The following is a 21,765-nucleotide window of genomic DNA, read 5'->3' on the forward strand; positions in this document are numbered from 1 at the left end:
TACCCCCGCATAAAACATATTTCTGCTGAGCTCTCGAGAAGTTACTTCCTAGATGTCAGTGTTGTGTACAGAAGATACAGAAGATACAGTGCAATGATGAAGTCGTCAGTTTGCAGCATGCTTGAGTGTGACCCTTAATCAGCGAAGTTTTGCTTTACCGAAACTAAGAGACACAATTATCAGCACTAAAGATAGGAAGGGGGGGGGGGGGGTTAACCTCTGTGGCTCGCGTTTCTACTGTGCACTAATGGTTGCCTGTCATTATTATGGACAGAAACAGGAGGGCGCCTGCCAGCTGCATGACCCCCATAAAACAGAACAGGAAATCCTAACAGGGAAAGAAAGGGAAAGAGCTCAACTTTCTTGGATAACCCCCCCCCCCCCACCCCCCCCCCACCCCCAAATTGATCGGCCCCATGTACACTTTAAAATTGCAGTGTCACGATAATGAAGCGGAAAGATGTAGCCATAGAAAAAAAAAAAAAACATAACTCAAACCCATGTTCCTCTCCAATGTTGTTGTATCATGATGGGAGGAATCTGTATAATTATTACATTACAAGAAGTTCAGCCTTTGCTCTCGGACAAAAGTTCAGGGCCTGTAATGTGACAGGACTTTGTCAAAGTTGCCTCGGTGGTGTCCAGTGAAACGTGACAAGTTGTTTATCAGCAGTCCGTCCTATCAGATCCCCAGGAGTTCATGCATAAACGGGCTGAACACCACATGCCGAGGAAGCCTTATTGCAGCCAACAAGATAACACCGCAAGCTTTATTGTCGTTGAAGGGCTACATATTAAACCGCTTGCTAGAATCTCACAGAGCGCATCATGTGATAAAATTAGTCATTACCTGTATTATGTTCATAATTACTGAGGAATCGGCCAGGATGTGGAAACCGGTAAACAATTACCCTGAAGTGTAAAAAATGCATTTCAAAACCTTATTCGTTGGGTTTTGTGGTTCTCAAGATTGGTCTTGCTTTGGAGACCACTTTTTAAGGGCGTTAGGCTCTTCTGAGAATCGAAGGCGTTTTTGCTAGGTCTTGGTATGATATATTTATCATGGCTTCTTGTGGCATCTCGTCAGATGGTATTCAAGGTCGCACTTGTTTTTGGGATGTTCTTAATACATTCTGCAACAGTTCTCAAACAGTCCTAAGCCCTTCGCCTACCGAGATGCCAACATTTGCGAGTGTTGAGGAAGGCAGTAAATGCGCAGTAACGTCAGGTTTCCTTCAAAGTCGAATTTGTTTTGAAGACATTCTGAAACTGTCTCAATTGTTTTTCGTGCCGAAAAATATGTTTAATGTACAAAATTTCCTTGTGACACAAAAAACTATAAAAGCTCTGACCCCATTGAAGGCCGAGTGTCAGTGAAGTTTTTTTGGTCTGGGTTGTTTCAAGGTAACCATTGTTCTTAAGACGTTCTCATACAGTCTTAATTGTTTTTCGTGTTTGTTAAATTTTGAACATGTTTGAAATGTCTCTTGTTCTTTCAGGGTTCGTTCAAGACCGTACTTGTTCTTAAGACATTCTGAATCTAGGTCTTGACATCCAAAAGTCTTCGTCTCGTCCCAGTCCAGATACGATCCGGTCGAGCTCATGTCTTGGTCTCGGTTGCTGCGATCGTGGCACTCGTAACAAAAACAGACTTTCTGACTCAAATAAAGTTGTGTCGGTCTAAATAGCGAAACTAATGATGCGCAAATGTAACATTCGTGTGCGTGCAATGTGGACGGAGACGTGTGCGATCACGGCGTGATTCACAGTGTCACAACTGCCCAGAAACGACTGGACATCCTGAGCGGAAACCGCAGCCATCCAAGCTGTGTTTTCCTGCGACACACAAGCATAACGCTCTCACAAAGAGTCACTTGACCGGCTCCTCATATAGGAAGTGAAAGAGGAAGCCCCTCGTCCATCCTGTCCTCCGTCCAAATCACTGCTCTGCGCCTCACGTGATGCCCCGCTTGCATCGACCATCACTTTTGAACTCTTACTGTTGCAAAACAACCGCGAAAAAAACAAACTGGAGCTCTCCTGATTTTAGCGGTCAAAAGCGACCTGTTGCTGTAGATTAGTAAAAATCATCATTGAGAGCAAAGAGTTTGCTCCTTGATCAGCGGTGTTTGTTTGAGGCCGGCAAATGTTTGCGCGGCTGATTAAGCGGTGCGTCTTTGAAAATGCACGTTTGTATCTATCTAATCTATGACAGGCACTCAGGATTTCTTCTGAAGCCAATCCTCAAATTTGTTCAGGCAAAGGGGTAGCAACAGACCGATGTGTTTTTCCAGGGCTGATACCGATTCGTAGTGGTCAAGAAGGCCCACATTGGAGCCGATATTCATTTTCATTAAAAAGGAAAAGTTTGGCACTCAAAATAAAATAATAATTTCACCTCCTAAATCGGTTGAAATGGCTTGATAAGCATGCTTATTGATCAACTTTTCAGAATGTTTCTTTTTTTCCTTTCGTATCCAAGTTCCAAATAGTAAGTCCCGTTCAATCGTAGGTTGCGTTGGCCCACGCCTCCTCTTGAGGCTGGCGGCCTCTGCTTGTGTTCATTGGTGTCCTGTCCGTGTGTGCCCGCATTCCTCTGACTCTCCTCACACAATGGTGACTCTCTGCAGCATTCTTCTGTCTGTGTCCACTGTCTGAGACGCAGCCAAACACCGGCGAAGCTCACATTCTCCGGGAAAAATCTTTGAGCGTAATATATTGTGTCAAAGTGTCTTTGGTCACGTTGATTAATTAAGAACTCTGCGGTAGGGATTTTGAAAGAATTGGAGACGTGATGATGCTTCCTCTTTAACCTGCTTCATCATCGGCTTCTTTTTTTGTGCAATCATTCCCTTTCTCCATTCTGATGCCACAGACGTGCAGACACCTTTCCCTCCTGCTGACTCAGTAGCCTGCCTCAGGCGCTGTGGGCTTGGGGTCTTTGCGGTGGAGTGGAAGCGGGGCGGGGGGGGGGGGGGGGTGAAATGTGTGCCTCGCACATGAGCCGCTCTAGCCTATTACATTCGAGGGAAAAGAGCTGGCTAATCGTTTCTACAATGTGCACATTGTCATACAGCTCCACAAAGCCCATCTCCCTGCCAACACGGCCCGCTATTCTATTAGGCAGCTGATGTTTATAAACCCAAATGCGATGATTGATAGTGGTCAGAGAGTCTAAATCTTCCAGAAGAAATCTTGAAATCATTACAGCATGCCCAATAAAGAAACTCAAAACCTGTAAGACAGTAGGGTTATGTAATGTTCTCCACATGTCATATCATGAATGTAAAAAAGTTAATCATTAAGACTGAACTGCTGTTTATTGAAAGCTTGTGATGATGTAAGAATGATTAAATTTCGCTAGTGGAAATTAACCCCTCTAGAAGCAGATTTATACCCTATTTGAAATACGGATGAATCTTATTCACTTCCATATGCACTCAGCAACAACTTTGGATAAACGTGCACAACCTTAAACGATTAATATTAATAATATAAACGTTATTAGTAGAACTGTACAACTACAAGACTGAAATATCTCTCATATACATCACTGAGAACAAGCTCAACTAAAAAAATGAATATTTCCCAAACATTACCCAGCATTATATTTGTCATAAAGGGAACATTTTGACACGGTGGACTGCATTTCTGAAATGGGTTTTCAAAAAAGTATGTGAGATTTTAACAGGGTTCCCTGCAGGTATCATCAAATCAAATTTAATCATTTTCAATGCTATGGTGGGGACAGTATAGTTTTCTTTTCAAATTAAAAGCAAATAAATTGGAACATGGAGTAACTTTTTGCTGAATAGTGTTATAGCGGTTCCTTTGCAAAATCTATTTTTTACAGCTGTACATTGCCATTAGTATCACAATTTTAACAGGGTTTCCGCAGGTATCGGCAAATCTAATTTCATGCTTTCCAGTGCTGTAACAGGAACAGTAAGTTTAAAGTAAGAGCAACAAAATAGGAACATGATATTTCTAAATTGTGTTATATTAACTCCTTGAAAAAAAATGGTATGATTTTAATTTGTTTTGTTTGATACAGATACTCATTGTTGTTAGTGACCCACTTCCCAGAAATAAAACAGATGATTTTAAGCCTGAATAAATTGCGCCAAAAGATACAACGACAAACGTGGTTCCAGAGTTGAAAGAAGTCAAACCGAATAATAATTTACAACAACATGTTCTTTAGAGTCTAAGCAGTGCATTCAGATTAACATTATTGCAGAAAACTAATTGTGGAATATGAATAAAGGAGCAAAATCCACCCTTTCGTTAGCCTCTCAGGAGAGGCCATTTTGTTGACTGAGAGTTGCTTTGGGCTCAGTAACGACCAATCAGAGCTCAGCTTGTGAATGTCACATGACTAAACTCAGAAAACAGGTGAGCCATGATTGGTCATTTTTAGTTGACAGTAAGTGAAAAATGGATAAAAACATGGATTTAATGCATATTGTAATGCATATTACTGCAATATTTTCAATAAAAGAAGCAAGCAGACTGAACCGACGTCTGAGTCCATCCTTGTTCACACACTGCAATATTACTAAAACGGCCAGGACCATGTAAAAGTAATGATGTCTCCAGCTCATTCAATTAAGAGTGCACCGGTTAGAGAACACGGAAAGGTATTCCATCTGACTCATTTATTAATTGCGATTTATTGGCATATAAAGACAATCATAAACTTGGTGAAACACGGACGCTGCGTTTACCAACCCCTCGCAATGTGGGAAATCTGTAACATGCTTAACTAAAACGCAACAGATATATAACCCATGGATGTGAACACAAGAAAACATGAAGGGTTTACAAAAGATAAGCTCAATTTTGCTGTTTTACATCGTTGCCATATTGTTGCGTCATATACACGGTAACATAGAAAATACCAGAATTTGACCCAAAAATGAAGGGTGGAAAATGACGAGGTTAGACAAGTGAGGGCCCATTGAATATATCATTGTAAAAAAGGTTAACTGTAGCTTGACTTCTTTAATAAATCACACATGTGGCACAGGTCTCTGTTTCGAGCCTTTGTTTTTTCTACAAAAAAAGTCTTTGTGCTGGTTAGTTGGCTAAAAAAATATTCCACAGGGGGAAGCTCTCTAAAAAACACAGATGACAACCTCCGTTCTAGTCAGCGAGTCTCTTTTCCAATATTCCATCTGCGGCGGGATTCACGTAGTAGACCCAGAGCAGCAGCAAAGGCCCTAGGACCAAAGCCTGTTTTCAAAGGGAAAGTGCTTTAGCACCTGTGATGAGAGGGGTGAGCAGAAAACTGTCAAGGGTCAAACATGAGAGAAAGCGGTGTCCCGTCAAAAAGATGGCGCCACCTGCTTAGCCCAACCCTCGCACAAAATAGGACTTTCAAGCCCTCTCTGACGGCGAAAGGGTCACGGAAGTAGGGTAGAAAGTCAGCACTCGACGAGACCACTTATCGCATCGGCCTTGGGAGCGGGTTGCTCATCCAAATATTATCGGACCCCTGAACCGAGAAGGAAACGTGTTGAGGAAAGGCGCTTATGGATTACAAAGTGCAGAAAAGAAGAAAAGGTATCATGGGCACATTCCTCTTGAAGTGTGGACCCGGCTGCCGCCGAGCGCCGCTTCTCTCTTCCTCTGTCACTGAATACAGATGTGATTTGTTTGTGTGAGGAAGGGAGAAGAGGGGAAGCCTGATTTCCACCGCGTTTTATCTGTGCCCCGCAGCCCCTGCCAGTCGGCCTCCCGTGCTTTCGCATGTCAGGATCCCACAGGAAGCGGCGCTCCTTCGAGGCTAAAGGTCATCGGGAGAAAGCGATTGTGCTTTCATTTGACAGAGAAATTATTGCTGTATTTTGGGGGGGCGTTTTAATAACTATCAGATTTCAAAAGGAAGAAAGCTTCTCACTAATTTGTTTGTACAAACATGACATGGACTAGAAACTGATTTTTTTTTTAGGTCATTCATCGAACCCAAAAAGCCCAACATGTTGGGTTAAATGGATACACCACACACACACAAAAAGGGTTTTTTTTGTGGGTGACTTTTTCTGTTGAGTCAAAAGGAATACCACTCTAAAAACAGTTGGGTTAAAAATAACCCAAGTATGGGTTCAAAACAACTGATAACTTTCTGTTTAACCAAACATCAAAAATTGGGTTGTTTTATTAAATTGACCCAAAGATTGGGTCGGGCCGTTTTCAATCCTTTTTTTTTTTTTTTTAGGGCAAGCATTTTTGGAGTCAACCCACAAACCAACCTGATTTGGGGTTTGATTTGGGGGGCTAATTAATCTATTTATGTGCATACACTCCAAAAACTGTTTGGTCGCAAACAATCCAAATTGAGTCAAAACAAGACCGACACAACTTATTGGGTTACAAAACAAAACAACCCAAAATAATTGGTCATTTTGTACAAGGCAACCTCAAAACTTGGGTCAAAGTAACCCAAATTTTAAGTGTGCTGCTTTTTTTTTTTTTTTTTTTTTACATACAATTGGATTATTTTTTGACCCAATTATTTTTACAGTGGGGAATTAAGAAAACACAATGTTGCACAACATGTGTTTTTGTTTTTTTTTGTTTTGTTTTAATCATATGACCTAACTTTGTGGGTTATGTCGCCCCAAAAGAAAAGTTGGTCACAATTTGACACAACTCAAGTGTAAAGTTCAATCTGAAAACATTTGGGTCAATAATAACCCAATAAAGCTTCAAAAAGGACAGACACGATATTTTGGTCAATCTGACCTAACATTTGGGGTTGTTTTGAACAAAATAAGCTCATTTTTGAGGTTGTATTGCTTGTGACCCATTTTGGGGGGTTGCTTTGTGCAAAACAACCGGGAAAGTTGAGTCTAATTTGGTAAGTTCTTTTTTGACCTATAAATGGGTTATTTTTCACAACTATTTTAGAATGTTCATTTCACATTTACGTTTTAGTGTTGTGATGAATATGTCTGTCCTCTTCCAGGATATGAATCACATTTTTTTTTTTTTTAAACTTAATAGGTGCATTTAAAATCTACTAAGCAGACAAAATGTGCAAAACATAGTAAAAAAAAAAATCCACAAAGAGATGACACATGGTATACAAAGTCACAATAGTTTTATTGATCCATAGTATATGAAAAACACAAAAACAATTTGCATAATTGTGTTTTGTTTAAAAAAGACAAGCAAGTCAAGACATCTGTCCAGCAGAAATCAGCTCAGTAAAAATAACGCTGCAGGGAAAACTAGCATCATTGTTTTCAATGTGTATTTTAACGAGGAGGAATTTGATCATTTAAAAAAAAATTAAGCTAAAGCAGAATCATGAAAAACAGCTAAAAATGAAATAAGACCGATTAAAAGAAACTGCAGGGGCTGATTTCAAGTAATTTCACACAAAATGCAGATACTTCTCTATATGAACAGCTCACACATGTCCCGCATGCATGCTTCATTGGGCGTCCTCATCTCTCGTTGAACCCATTTGATATGAATTTTTGAGCCTTACACGAATCGATGTTTAAAGTGATTGTTTAAAAGCAAAGTCGGCTGCAGCTACGTCACGTCATCAGTTCCAGCGGGGGGGAATCATCACATCTCACATTAAATATTCGGGCGAGGAAGGGTTGTCACTGGTTGACCCGGTTTCGTGGAAACAGTTCGCCCCGGACAGTTTCTCGCATTTCATTTTGTACGCATCCCTCTCCCGGACCAGCCTGTTGAGTTCGTGCTTGAGCTGCTCGACCTGGGACACCAGGCTGGTCTTCTCGTGCTCCAAGATGTGTTTCTGCTGCACGCGCTTGTAGCGACAAGATTGCGCGTAGCCCCGGTTTTTCAGGGTCCGCCGCTTCTGCTTGAGGCGCATCACCTCGTCCTTGCTGAGACCCCGCAGGAGCCGATTGAGCTCCCGCACCGACATGGACACCAGCTGGTCGTCCGAGAAGTGGAAGTCGGCGTTGGACCGCCGGTGCTGCCCCTGAAGGTGGCCGTGGCTGTGGTGCGCCCCGGTGACCTCGTCGGGGGACTGCGGGGACGCGCTGCCCATGTCGGTCTTCAGATAGGGGTCTTGGCAGTGGCTACCGGGGAGCATTCCCTGGGGGGCCGACAGCTCCGAGTAGTGATGCACGTTATTGTCGCCGAGCTGGTTGTATTCGTAGTCGACCGGGAAAGGCGGCTGGGGCGGATGTCCCTGCTGCGTGGTGGCCCCGATGAGGGCCTCGACCGCGTCCTCGGGGGTCAGCCCGAAAGCTTGGGGGTACATCTGAGAGTGAGGGTACGCGCCGTTGCTCGGTATCCAAAACGGGTCCTCGGGGTTGTTTCGCATCTCGTTCGGGGGGAGGTTGGGCGACGAGGGCATGGAGTTGCCGGGTGTGCTCCCGGGGGTGGACGACACCGAGTCTGGTCTGTGCAGCTGGTTGCACGGCCCGATGAGGGAACGCTCGATCGCATGCATCGCCTCCTTTTTCACGCCGAACTTCATCAAGTCGAAATCGCTGACGAAATTCATGGGAGGCTTTTGCAGTCCCAAGTGCGTGTGCGCCTCACTGCTCATCTTCACCTTTTTAGATCGTCTCTCGCAAGAGCTCCAAAAGGTCCACAACTAGTTCATGCAGCCGCTGAAATCGCACCTTCATAAAAAAACGAGTGATTTCCGTCCAGGGTGGAAAACGCGAGTCCAACTGCATCCAAATTTTGATAATAACTAACGCGTAAGTATAGCTCCGCTCGCGCCTGATGACTGGACGCACAAACTGTGCAAACAGGGTGCACAGTTAGTTCATAAAGCTGCACAAGATCCGCGTCGCCGCCCTCCAGGCGACACCTCCGCCGAGTTCGCCAATCACAGCGCGCAGGAGCACATTTGCATAAAGGGGAGATCTGCTCGTGACCGTCACTTGACCAACTTGCGTCATGCACAACTTTTTTTTGACTTCCACCAACTTATGTATTTTACCAACTACATTCCTTCGCATATATTACATAAATATGCACAAGAACCGACGGAGCAAAGAAAACAGGAATATAAACAAATATGAAAGCAACCTGACCCAGTTAAAAGACTCAATCAGTAATCCAAGACAGGCCTTGTTGCGCATATCCGACACCCAAAAAATGTTCACGTAACGCAAGTCACCTGACACCCTCGTATGGCCTTCGTCTAAAACTACGTCAATCAATACTGACATCGTGTGGTCATTTTTTTAAATACATGCGACTCGATGACAACTGATGCGCTTAGGTTTATTTTAAAAGTCATGGCAAATCAAAAACATGAATCGAAAAAAGTGAAACGTACATTAATTAAACACAGATTGATTTTTTTTCCCACACTATTGATGCCTATATAGTTTTAAGAAATCAAACTATCATTTTTTTTAAAGTAGCAAATAACATTTTCGGATGGAAAAAAAGACTTAACAGAATACTGTGCCACCCGTGTCTGATTTATTAAAATTTGTAACTACCTCTGTATCTTTAAGCCTATTTTATTCAACAGCAGACGCCAGATTATGTAAAATTGTTTTATTTCTGACTCGTCTGCAAGAAAATTGTGATAACTGACATTGTGCATCCATATAAAACTTAAAAAAATACAGACATCTAACCTTTTGCAAAGGTTAGACAAGGTTAGACATTTCGCAATATGTTGCTCCTTGTTAGAATCAATTTGCTCTTAATTCAAAAAGAAACCCATACAGGATCAACAAAAAGGCGATTCCTGTCTTATTGAATGTTGTCATCTTTGTTTTTGCTTCTCTTCATCTGTGTACACATAACATCTTTCCCTCATGATATTTGGTCTGTGTCTATTATGTAAATACATAAGGGCCACAAGAAAGCTTGAGCTTTCCTCATACGTTCGGCCCATTGCATGACAAACATGGAGCGAAGAAGTAGCGTCAGGAGAAAAGCCATGGCTCGGCAACACAAGGCTGAGGTCATGATTGCTGGAGAACAACTCAGGTATGATGGACGCATTTGCAAAATCGGATCAAATTTTGATGGGATGACGTCAACCTTCCTTCAAGGTTGAGGCTTCACGATGGAAAACTGATCAAGGACAGACGGTACCACCTGCGAACATATCCAAACTGCTTTGTGGCGGAAGAGCTAGTAGATTGGCTGGTCAGTCATAAGGAGGCACCGGATAGGACAACAGCTGTACATCTGATGCAACACCTCATGGATCAGGACATTGTTCACCACGGTGAGGGGGAAGTCTAAAATTAGGGAGGGGCGAGTACCGATACCAGGTTTCGGTGTCGGTGCCTATAGCAGCCTAATTACTGGATACTCACGAGGAGTATTTAAGGGAGAGGCCTGCCGTCCTGTTGGAAGATTTTCATATCTGAATTTTTGCAGTACCATACCGCATATCTACATTTAAATTCATAAAATAAATTACAATAATGTGTTACTTGAGCCATGGGAAACATTAGGACAATGTGTCTTATGTACCCCCACAGGTCCAAACATAGAATTTTGGTTGATATTGAATATGTGGAATATGATATATAACCCTCCTTAAGGGCCAGACATTTTGCCAGTAGCTGTCGACTGACTTCACACTTGCTCAGGACTCGGTTAACTTCACATGACCAAATTCAGAAAACAAGTGAGTCATGATTGGTCATTACCCAAGCGCTGAGCAACGATAATGTCATTTTTAGTCAACTGCAAGTGACAAAATGTCCGCCCCCGGAGATGACAACAACGAGATTTGGAAAACAGCAACAAATAGGCATGACTTTAAATGTATCTGTCTTTTTTTCTGGAATTTGTATGCATCAAATACCCTGAAGAAAAATGATTACTTTCAAAACAAACAACAAATCTTTCTTCTTTTTTTTTTTTTGTTGTAGTTTGCGATAAGATATCTGAATTCAAGGACGTCAAACTGCTGTATCGTTTCCGAAAAGATGATGGCACATTCCCCTTCAATAAAGAAGTGAAAATCTTCATGAGAGGGCAACGACTGTATGAACAGTAAGAACACACACACGATCACCCGCCCACACAAACAGAAACATTTTTTTTGTATGATATCGTTTGTATGAGATCGTTTTAATTCAAGTTCTTTGCCTTTTCTCGGGTCTCTTTATAATCATAACTGCCAGCTGCTAAGAGATGCTCAACCGGAACTCGGACTTCCTCCTGCTTTCCAAAAGCATGCACGTTGGCTTAGTTGAAGTCCTGACATAATTGATCATTGTTACGTGTAAAATGACACGACTCTTATTTTGGATATGATATAAGGTGAATTTTTAAAGAAAACGCTCTACTCTCATTTCTAAAGATAACATATTATCCGTGCCCTTCCATCGGTAGACTCAGTGGGGACAAGCACTCAATTCTGCAGCTAAGAGAGGAGCACGGTGTAGCGTATCAGCGCTCCTTTCCCGGCTGCCAGCTGATTGATTGGCTCCTTCAAAACGGAGAGGCAGTGAGCCGCTGCCAGGGTCTGGAGCTGTGCCGCGCTTTACAAGAGCATGGCATCATTCAGCATGGTGAGAGAACAGGAACCACAGAACAGTTGGTGGCCAGCGACGGCGAATACAACGCTCGCCTCTTGTGTTTTTGTTCCCTCTCCTCTCCTCTCCTCTCCTCTCCTCTCCTCTCCTCTCCTCTCCTCTCCTCTCCTCTCCTCTCCTCTCCTCTCCTCTCCTCTCCTCTCCTCTCCTCTCCTCTCCTCTCCTCTCCTCTCCTCTCCTCTCCTCTCCTCTCCTCTCCTCTCCTCTCCTCTCCTCTCCTCTCCTCTCCTCTCCTCTCCTCTCCTCTCCTCTCCTCTCCTCTCCTCTCCTCTCCTCTCCTCTCCTCTCCTCTCCTCTCCTCTCCTCTCCTCTCCTCTCCTCTCCTCTCCTCTCCTCTCCTCTCCTCTCCTCTCCTCTCCTCTCCTCTCCTCTCCTCTCCTCTCCTCTCCTCTCCTCTCCTCTCCTCTCCTCTCCTCTCCTCTCCTCTCCTCTCCTCTCCTCTCCTCTCCTCTCCTCTCCTCTCCTCTCCTCTCCTCTCCTCTCCTCTCCTCTCCTCTCCTCTCCTCTCCTCTCCTCTCCTCTCCTCTCCTCTCCTCTCCTCTCCTCTCCTCTCCTCTCCTCTCCTCTCCTCTCCTCTCCTCTCCTCTCCTCTCCTCTCCTCTCCTCTCCTCTCCTCTCCTCTCCTCTCCTCTCCTCTCCTCTCCTCTCCTCTCCTCTCCTCTCCTCTCAGTTGCCAAAAAACATGATTTCTTTGACAGTGGACTTCTCTATCAGTTCTGCATCAATTTCCGGCGCAGGCGGCGCTTGTCTGAACTGCTGAGTGAAAGCGATAACTGTCAAGGCCCGGTGGCGTCGACGCAAGACGACAGCCAGCCCGATAGTCCGTTTGTCCTGCACAAAAATCCGAGCCAGGAGGTTATCGCTGCTTTCCAGTCTGGTTAGAATAATTTTGCGATTTACTTTTCCAGCTTCTTGCGTTTTCCTATTCACTCGATTCTCACGCACGTATATAATGACAGTGGGAGCCAGTGAAGACCTCAAACAGGTAGGCGGTGGTCGCAGAGGCAGCTTGAATGCGCTTCAGCTTCTCTCTGCAGGATTTCCCCCCATTGTTCAGTTGTCTTCGACCCCAGTAAGACGATGCAACCCCAAATCAGGCAAGTGTACAAATAAAGTACAGTGCCAAGATAGAAAATTTATGATGAAATGATTGGTCTTGCAGTTCTTACGAGACATTTTACGTGTGAAGAGTTGCTAGCACCCGGAGCACCCTTTACCAAGAGACTGCTGACGGTGAGTTGCTATCAGCATCATTATTCTATTTTGATTGTATACGGTATATTATTTTGTTAAATGTCAAACGAATGTGCAGTTAACAGGAGCGTGGTTAGAATTTTTTTGGTGGGGTGACCAGAGTGACACAACACCACAGTGAGAGATGGCCGTACGTGCGTCCATCATTTTGTTTTTTTTAATCACACAATGCACAGCAAAACAGATTATTAAAAAGATTGCATTCAGAGCAACTGTGCATTTATTCTTTAAAATGTAACTCATTTAGTCCCAAAGACATGTTTTATAAATCCAAACATACATAGATATGTGTAAAAAAAAGAAACATATATATATATATATATATATATATATATATATATATATATATATATATATATATATATATATATATATATATATATATATATATATATATATACAGTATATATATATATATATATACATATATATATATATATATATAGAGAGAGAGAGAGATAGATATATAGATATAGATAAATGTAGATATCTGAAATGAATTAAGTACTAATTACTTGAATTACTTTTGTAATCAAGTCCTAAGGTGATTTATTACTTTAGATGAGCCAGTATGAAAGTAATTGATTTCTTCAGCTACTAAAGTACTAAAAGTTATTAATTATTTGAAGTAAGCTAAGTTAAGATCAAGAATTAAGCTAAAATCATTGATAACTTTAGCACTTAAGTACATAGGAATGGATTACTTTAGTATTTGATTAAAGAAGTAACCCCGTTTTACCGTCGTAGTTATACACCTAAAATAAGTACTTAAAGTAACTACTTGAGTTACTGAAGTACGAAAGTAATCATTTACTTTCGTGCTTTTCATTGAGTTCGAACCCTTTTTAGGAACTTTCTTTAGCCAAACACTTGAATTTTTGGGGAAAAAAAATATAGAAATAAGTACCTGGTAGGGAAAGTCTGGTCTGTTAAAAATATGCAAATATATGTCTTTTGAAATTAATGACTTAGTATTAAAAAAAAAAAAAAAATCTTAGCAGAGTAGCAGAGTATCAATGCTTAATTTGTGCGAAAATGTACTGTATACTAGTATCAAACAGCCCTAATATTTTTTAACATTATAAATTCCCTTGCCAGAAACGACTATAACTAAATTCAGATATTTTAAATTCCCACACTATTTAATGTAAAAAGACAAACTAAATTCACTTACTGTGATTCCAGGTGACAGGTGATGCACTCGGCTGGGGCTTTGTCCTTCGAGGCGCGGCTCCATGTTATGTGCAAGCCGTTGACCCCGGAAGCCCTGCAGCAGCTGCTGGAGTAAAGGTCATATATGTCATACACGTGGTATTACAATTCTACTAGATGAAAAAAAAATATGAAGTGCCTAACTCAAAATCTGCTTTTTTTTTTTTTTTTTAGGTGAGGCAATTAGTGTGTCAGGTAAATGGACAGTGTGTACTCTACCTGGACTATAGGACAGTGACCACACTGGTGATGACAGGTCCTCGTATTGTTGTCTTGGAAGTGATGGAATCTCTGGAATAAAAAAAAAAAAAATCTCATTTGTGATGGCTGTTGACATTATGTTGGAATGTAAAACAGCGATGTATCATGGAGAGGTTTGTTTGTAAAAGTACGATTTTTTTGTCTACTGCTTATGGATAGCGAACTGGGTTCAGTCCAATTTTTTTTTGTTCAGTCAATTTATTTTGTTTAATACTTCACAGAATCATCTGGTGGGCCAATATATTTGACACCTCTGATTTAGAGTGTCCAGTATAACCACAATATATGTTATTAGAATGTGAGAGGAAACCAGAAAAAATACACACAGGCATAGGTAGAACATGCAAACTGCATACAGGAAGGCCGGAGCTGGAAACAAACACATGACAAACTGTGAGGCAGACGTGTTATAACCAGTCAGCGACGGAAAAAATTCAAGCCAACGAAAATAGTTTGTTCAACTCGCTGTATTAAAGGGACAGTGTGTAAGATTTAAACCATTTTTAATTAAAAGAGAATAAATCTAATAAATCTGAAATACTTGCAAATGAATGTGTTCTTGAAGACCAACAGTATGTTTTAAAAATACTAGGTCTAGTAATCATTAAATTATATTACATGGGGGGTGGCGCTTCTCCGGAGGCGGCCATGTTTGTTATAGCTATGGAAAATGGTAAATGCAGCACCTGCAGCACCCTCTGCTGTCCGTAATGAAAAACGGTCTAAATCTTACACACTATCCCTTTAGTAAGTTAGCAAGAAACACAAAGGATGTGATTTGCTTGAGAAAACCACATGAGATGAAGTGGTACTGGAGTTTGACACTTGTGGTTCACTCAACTTACCCATTTTAAAAAAAGCACAATTTACTCATTAAAAAAAAATAGTACATAAAATAAAATGTTGGCGTTTTTACCGACTCTGGGCCCACCGTGTAGTCACCTGATCTTAAATAATACCATGCTGTATTGACGCTCTGTACACAAGGCAAACAGACCCAATCTTGCATGAGCTATATAAACCAGAGCAGTTTAATGTAAAAAATAAACGAATTCCGAATTTAGAAGTGAAATTCGATACTGGTCGTGGAGACTACTGCTTCTTACGACTTCCGTTTTTCCCCCCCCTCCTCGCCATTTTGGAATAGGCTTACTTTGGCGTGTTTCCTTCCCACGGGCAGGTTAGCGGCTTTCAATTATCACATTGGGCACTGGGTGGTGCTGACAGAGTGGTTGTGGGCGACGTCGGTTTCCACAAATCTGCATTACTTGCATCCTTTCTCTCATCGCCTCAACGCTGCTTCCCTTCGGCGCGCTGCGGAATTCCAGGCGGTTGTGGTAGCTGCAAGCTAGCTAGCTTGTTAGCTAGCTGCCAAACAGAGCATCGGCACCGGCGTTTTCAACAGAGGAAGGCCCGACTAAACGTCTTTCGTCGATTATCAACTGAAGTTATCGGCCCAGGTGGTGCATCAGCCGGTGTGTAATTTTCACCCGAATCGAAGAAAGTAATCACGGTCATGTCAAAAGGGATGTTGTAAGCTAAGTGGGCTAGCCGAACCGAGGGGAGCTAACACAACAGCTAACGTTAGCCACAGCATCAACGGTGTCGCACAAAGTTGACAAAAGGATTTTTTTCTAGTGCAGATTTGCCCCGATATGTTCGGCCGAAGACGGCTAAGAATTTGACTTCGTGCTCCCGAACGCGTGTACAGAATCGCAGATTATTTTTTTTCATTTGACACGCCGTTATCGAAGCTTGCCCGCCCAAACAGACTCGGGCCTCGGGCATTAAATCAGGGTTCGGTTTATTCACGCATCCAGCTGTTAGTCCATTTTCTTTTACACACTGACGTTTGTGCGAAAGATGACATTTCAATTTGAATGTTTTTCAGGCGAGATGTATCAAATCCCTGTGAACGACTTGGCAAAACTGAGGAAAGCCAGAAAACAAGTGAAAATTGCACTTGAAGATATTGGACTGGAGTACTGCAAGGAGGTGGTTAATGTGAGTGTAAGATTTCGTCTTCGTCTGCTTGTTGTTCCATATTATGGACCTTTTTTTTTCTTTGCATAGGATTTCGAGGATTTTAGTCCCGGTGAGAAAATTTTCAATGAGACCCACCTCACTGATGTATGTGTCTGGCATCGTTCGTTCTCCAAATCACAGGTAAAGCTTTTTCTAGCCTGTAAACCTAAGGGAAAATATATCTTTAGTTTTGGGTCTGTTTTTACATGCATGCAGTATTTTTAGACCCCATCATAGAAACCTGCTATCTATATTAACAAGGGTTGTCACTATCAAATATTTTAGAATTTATTATTTTTTCCACCATCAACTAAGCAAATGTTTGAATTGTATTTTGTATTACATGTTTCCCTCATTTAGAGATTGTTTACTTTTGACTGTTATTTGCATTGCTTAGTGGTTAAAAACAAAAACAACTGAATAATTAAGGCATTATACATGAGCGACTGGTGTTCTCAAGTCACTTTTGATACTGATTCACTGGTTCGGTCAAGGTTTTCCCAAAGTAAACTGTAATATCTTACATTCATTAAACATAAAGGTTACTACTTTCACAAACGATGACAGAAATCAGAGTAATTACTGTTGTGTGGCTTAAACTTGAGAATTTTGATCATTTGAGGTTCAACAATGGCTCTTAATGCTTAATGACTCATTTGAGCATCAATTGGTTGTCGATTGATTTTGATAGATCTTGGATTACCTGCATATTTGTATATGTATATGAATGAAGTTACCCATAAAATTTCACATGCGTATGCCACCCCTCACTGAGGTTTTGTGACACTCTGACCACCCCATAGAAATCTTTCTGGCTAGGCCCCTGCCTGAAGTTCTGTAATGCTTCTATTAAAACAACATGCCCCATAATGTTTCCCTTTTTTCTGCCCAGAAATATCGATCAAGGCCTTACTGCTGCGGAGAATGCTGGTTTTCTTGCGCGACCTACGCCGGTTACAAGAATCACGTCCGCCATTCGCACAAGAGATTGATTCAGGATAGCGTTCTTCTCAACTGTTCTCACTGCACGTTTGTTGCAAACAAGAGAACGTTGGAGATTCACGTTAGAGTATTCCACAAGGACAAATTGGACCAGCAGATATCTCGGATTAACGCCGCCAAACAAAACGCCGCCAAACAAAGACAGTTGGCCTCAAACAAGCCTGGCCCCGGTGGGACGAGGTCTTTGTACTTTTGCAAAAAATGCACTTACCGCGACAGTCTCTACAATTCCGTGAGAAGGCACATTTACCGGGAACATTTTAAGCACGTCGTCGCCCCGTACCTTCGCATGATTCCCAAATCATCACTTCCCAACGGCGCTTCCTTTAACGGCGACAACATCTTCTGTAAACGCTGCAAGTTCACCACCAAAACCTACGAGTCGCTGGTGCAGCACGTCATAGAATACCACGAGCGCATCGGCGCTCAGGTAACCACCATGATCGGACACGCTAACGTCGTGGTTTCCACTTTGCCCAGCATGGCCCAGAAGTCTTCTATGTTTGTCAACGGGGGTTCCTCATTCGGAGTTAATGCAAAATCCCAAGCGGTTGGCTACTCAGGTTCCTCCGCCCCTGTGTTCAAAAGTCAGTCTTTTGCGGCAACTCAAAAGGCCGGCGTCAAGGCCCCGCCGAGCAGCGTGACCGAGAGCGCTCTGCCGTCTGTCAACACATCCCAGACGCAGAAGTGGAAAATATGCACGGTCTGCAACGAGCTCTTTCCCGAGACCCTCTACAGCGCTCATTTTGAAAGTGCGCACAAGGCACGGATCGTGTGGGCCATGGCCAAGTACATCATGAAAATCCACAACTTCACCAGCAAGTGCTTGCTTTGCAACCGCTACCTGCCCAGCGACACGCTGCTCAACCACCTGCTGATACACGGCATCACTTGCCCCCAGTGCCACTCGGCTTTCCACAGCGTGGAGAAACTCCTGGAGCACGAGCGCCAGACCCACATCAGCCCTTTCGTCGGACCGCTCGGATCGGCCTCGCTCACTTTTGACCTGACCATCAAGCAAAACGTCCAGCTTCATATTCTCACCTTCAACATGAAAGACTCTGGGGCGAAAGAGAATCCCTTCAGAGTGACGCCTTCCCTTACGGAAATGCAGACTCAAGCGCTTGAAAATAGGTTCCCGCAGAGGGACGCGGTGGAGTCCAGCAAGACCATCTGTCCGCTTTGTTGCACCCCGGTGAAAGAAAGCGTGCCCAATGCTTTGGCCTTTCACCTCAGGCAGCGACATCAGGTTCTCCAAACCATGCATCCAGTGGAAAAGCAGATGACCTACAAGTGCATCCATTGCTTGGGAGTGTACACAAGCAACATGGTGGCTTCCACAATTACGCTGCATCTCGTCCAGTGCCGCGCCGTTGGAAGGAAGCAGCTCACCGATCTCCCCAAGGCGCAATTGACTCTCAACTCTTCCGGGGCGGCCGTGCTCAAGAGACACCTGCCGCCGCGCGTGACCACCTACTCCAAAAAGATCAAACTCAATCCGGATTTTATGTCGCCTTCCTCCGCTGCGAGGAGAGGTACAGAGGACCTGGTTTTGGATCCTAAAGCCAATGAGCACAAGACGTATGAGGCCCGTAGAAAGTTCCTGCAGTCCTACTTCAATCAACGACCGTACCTTTCCGCCGCCGAAGAGAAGAAACTGTCGGCGAGCCTCTGGATATGGAAATCGCACATCTGTAAGCACTTTGCAACTCTGGAGAGGGAATGCAAAAGTCAATGTGAGAAATCAAATACGTCTGTGCTACTCGGATTTGACATGCAGGCCCTCGAGAAAGTCGAGCACGACCTCAACTTCGAGGCCCAAGGCACTTCGGGCGGGAGGCCCGGTCGACTCAAATCCGGTACTCCCAACATGCACCAAAAGTCTCAGAAGAACACATGCACGGAGCCCATTCTGATCGACTCGGATAGCGAGCCGGATTTCGAGCAGACGCCTGTCGCTGAGACGAACGGAGACTCGGACCCGCGCGAGAATGAAGCCCGACGGCGGGCTGAACGCACACAGGCGGAAGGCGAGTCGCGAGCCGAATCGACGGGAGAGAATCCGCGAGCCGACTGCACGTCGGCGGGAGAGGAATCGCCGGCGGTCTCGCCGGATGCGGCCGAGTGTCAAGAGGTCGACTCGACAGAGGCGGAGGAGGAGCAGCCCGGCGACGCGGCGGAGCGGCCGCCGGACAACTCGGCGGAGATAGGCGCCGAGGGGTCATCTGACTCGACAGACGCGGGAGAGAAGGAAGCCGCAAACGCAGAGGAGCCTTCTAGCGCCGATGAAACATCTACACAAGATGAAAATACAAACGTGTGAACGTTGTGTTTGTGCCCGGGAAGTGTGCCTTGTTTGAAAGATGGTTCCGTTGTTGGCCAAAGAAATGCATTTCCCTCCAAATTTGGTTATCGCTGTTATAAACTCTTATATTTAATAATAGAAAATTAGTGCTCTTAGGATTGAGTTAAATAAAGGCGATGCATGCTTGATAATTGGACAACAGTGAAAAAAAAAAAAAAAAAGTGACCCACAAAAATGTGCGTTGTTCCAGGGTTTCATTGTACTGTATATACTTCATATTCCTTGATTCTTCTTGTAATCTGTTCACTTATTAACTAGTCTCATTTCTCAGAGTTATATATTTTTAATCAACGGTATTGAACCTGTATTGTATTGCCAATATTTCAAATATGTATAGTAATTGCATATGTTCACATTTTCCATTAAAAAGTGCTCAATAAAGAGAGTCGGATGTTTTCATTTTACTCTCATAATGCATTACAAATGAAAACCTTCAAACTTCGAGGGCAGTTTAAAATATTTGAAGTGTCCCCTGAGGGGGAAATCAATTTAAGAAAAATATGATTGATATTGCATTAATGGAATATTAATTAAGCTTCCTCTATAAGTCACGAGTGAAATGTAATGTGTCCGTGAACCTTTTTAGCTCTGGTTACGTTAGTGTGAGTTGGGTTCAGATATTTCAAATAGGAAACGCCTGCTGTATTGAACTCTTGAAATGGTATGAGTGAAAAAAATATAGCTATTAGAACTAATATTTCTGTTCAAACATTTTTTGGTCACAGTTTTGATGTCATTGGACGCAATTATAGGCAATACGTTATTTTGTTTAAAAAAATTCAAAACATGAGTTTTTACGATTGAGGTAAAACGGTTAGTCGGAAGTAAGCCAAGGTGGTACTTCCGGTTATTAGCGGCACGTCATATATAGTACATATATTTGATTAAATCTCAAATTTTCTTTGCTGCTATAGATGTTCATCATATGTATTAAAAGTCTTTTGAAGACTGAGCAAGTATAACAGGCTATCAATATAATGGAGATTGAGAGTATATTATGAAGTAGTGAATTTAGCGTTAAATACATAACTGAATTATGCATACTACACGACATTGTTATCTTTTGCTGCAGAGAACAGTGCATTACATCCTGTGTATGTTGGGGGGGGGGGGGGGGGGGCAAATGTCACTGTTTTACAACTTCCTATGCGTGGCGCTCGTGTACAATTTAACATGCCAGGACAAGCTGAGAACTGAAAAGTTAACCCAAACAAAATACAATTTAAAACATTTTGCTTGCTCAACTTCAATAATATTTAAATGCACGTCTAAAATGCAACGACTGGAATAAATGCGTTGATCGAAATAGCATTAAACATGCGAGATTTGTTCACGTGAAGCAACATTTTTGATTTTTAACTTGTTCAGTCACTTTTTATACTTTATTTGTACCTTATCAATACCATCACGGAGCCAAAAAAAACAAATAAGCACTCCAATAACGTTACACAAGATTTGACCACGAAATATCAATAGATAAATATCACAATTTCTTTTGAGATATTTCAAGATGTACATGTCTTGAAAAATGTCTTGATGTTAATTATTAAGACTTTTTTTCGATACATTGCGAAGCCCACAGTGCCAACTTTGGTGAGTGTGTGCATGGTGATGCCAGTTGCAGGTGACCGCTTAGTGGTCTGCAGCCACACTGATAACTAATCAGCCAGCCTCCATTCGCGAGTGTGTAACCATGCGCAGCTTCACACCATGAAACACTCCCAAAGATTGCTCTACTACGGTTACACAGAATGAACTATAAGTCCAATTTGGTAATTAATAGTTTTGGCTTTCTTTAAAATGCAATTGAAAGGAACATAAAACGCCAATGACATCTGGTTAATCGGATGTCCATGGAGCCATTTCTTAGAATTCTATTATGCTTTATCACAAATACCTCTTTGAGTAAGTTTTAATGTGCCCAGATGAAACGTAAATCTTTTAACACGCTAGTTAATATTTTCACATCATTAGACAAGTCAAATCTCAACACCATTCTTGCTTTAAGCTGGTCAAACTTTAACACCATGCAAGCATTATGTTATCAAAACTCATCACGATCCTAGCATAAAACGAGTCAAAACAAAACACCATGCATTAGCATTAAGCTGGTCAACATTTAGC

The 21,765-nt window shown here is 42.6% G+C and overlaps 3 protein-coding genes and 1 long non-coding RNA gene across 5 annotated transcripts; 2 read left to right on the top strand and 2 right to left on the bottom strand.

The window, feature by feature from the left end:
* Nucleotides 1–5,097: 5,097 nt before the first annotated feature.
* On the bottom strand, nucleotides 5,098–15,677 carry LOC148418698 (uncharacterized). The gene is made up of 5 exons (XR_015866688.1): nucleotides 15,403–15,677; nucleotides 14,576–14,618; nucleotides 14,208–14,279; nucleotides 13,951–14,052; nucleotides 5,098–5,235 (listed from the first exon to the last, which is right to left on the bottom strand). It is a non-coding gene; the product is annotated as an uncharacterized LOC148418698 (long non-coding RNA).
* Nucleotides 7,089–8,813, bottom strand: mafbb (v-maf avian musculoaponeurotic fibrosarcoma oncogene homolog Bb). The gene has a single exon (XM_088423428.1). The coding sequence runs from the start codon at nucleotides 8,540–8,542 to the stop codon at nucleotides 7,589–7,591; it is 954 nt and encodes a 317-aa protein (XP_088279554.1). The 5' UTR covers nucleotides 8,543–8,813; the 3' UTR covers nucleotides 7,089–7,588.
* On the top strand, nucleotides 9,859–14,379 carry LOC148418700 (DEP domain-containing mTOR-interacting protein). Its single transcript, XM_088424294.1, has 9 exons — nucleotides 9,859–9,954; nucleotides 10,020–10,198; nucleotides 10,854–10,977; nucleotides 11,320–11,498; nucleotides 12,193–12,399; nucleotides 12,482–12,619; nucleotides 12,685–12,755; nucleotides 13,962–14,066; nucleotides 14,163–14,379. The coding sequence occupies exons 1-9, from the start codon at nucleotides 9,863–9,865 to the stop codon at nucleotides 14,286–14,288; spliced, it is 1,221 nt and encodes a 406-aa protein (XP_088280420.1). The 5' UTR covers nucleotides 9,859–9,862; the 3' UTR covers nucleotides 14,289–14,379.
* On the top strand, nucleotides 15,362–20,016 carry adnpa (activity dependent neuroprotector homeobox a). 2 transcript variants are annotated; one of them, XM_088424292.1, is made up of 4 exons: nucleotides 15,362–15,429; nucleotides 16,141–16,253; nucleotides 16,323–16,415; nucleotides 17,167–20,016. In XM_088424292.1, the coding sequence occupies exons 2-4, from the start codon at nucleotides 16,146–16,148 to the stop codon at nucleotides 19,597–19,599; spliced, it is 2,634 nt and encodes an 877-aa protein (XP_088280418.1). In that variant the 5' UTR covers nucleotides 15,362–15,429; nucleotides 16,141–16,145; the 3' UTR covers nucleotides 19,600–20,016. The 2 variants fall into 2 exon arrangements, with proteins under 2 accessions (XP_088280418.1, XP_088280417.1); XM_088424291.1 differs by having other exon boundaries at nucleotides 15,380–15,724.
* Nucleotides 20,017–21,765: the final 1,749 nt, after the last annotated feature.

The sequence above is a fragment of the Hippichthys cyanospilos genome, chromosome 9 (genome assembly GCF_059441005.1).
Source record: "Hippichthys cyanospilos isolate Australia breed blue-spotted pipefish chromosome 9, RoL_Hcya_1.0, whole genome shotgun sequence".
In the NCBI taxonomy this organism is placed as follows: domain Eukaryota; kingdom Metazoa; phylum Chordata; class Actinopteri; order Syngnathiformes; family Syngnathidae; genus Hippichthys; species Hippichthys cyanospilos.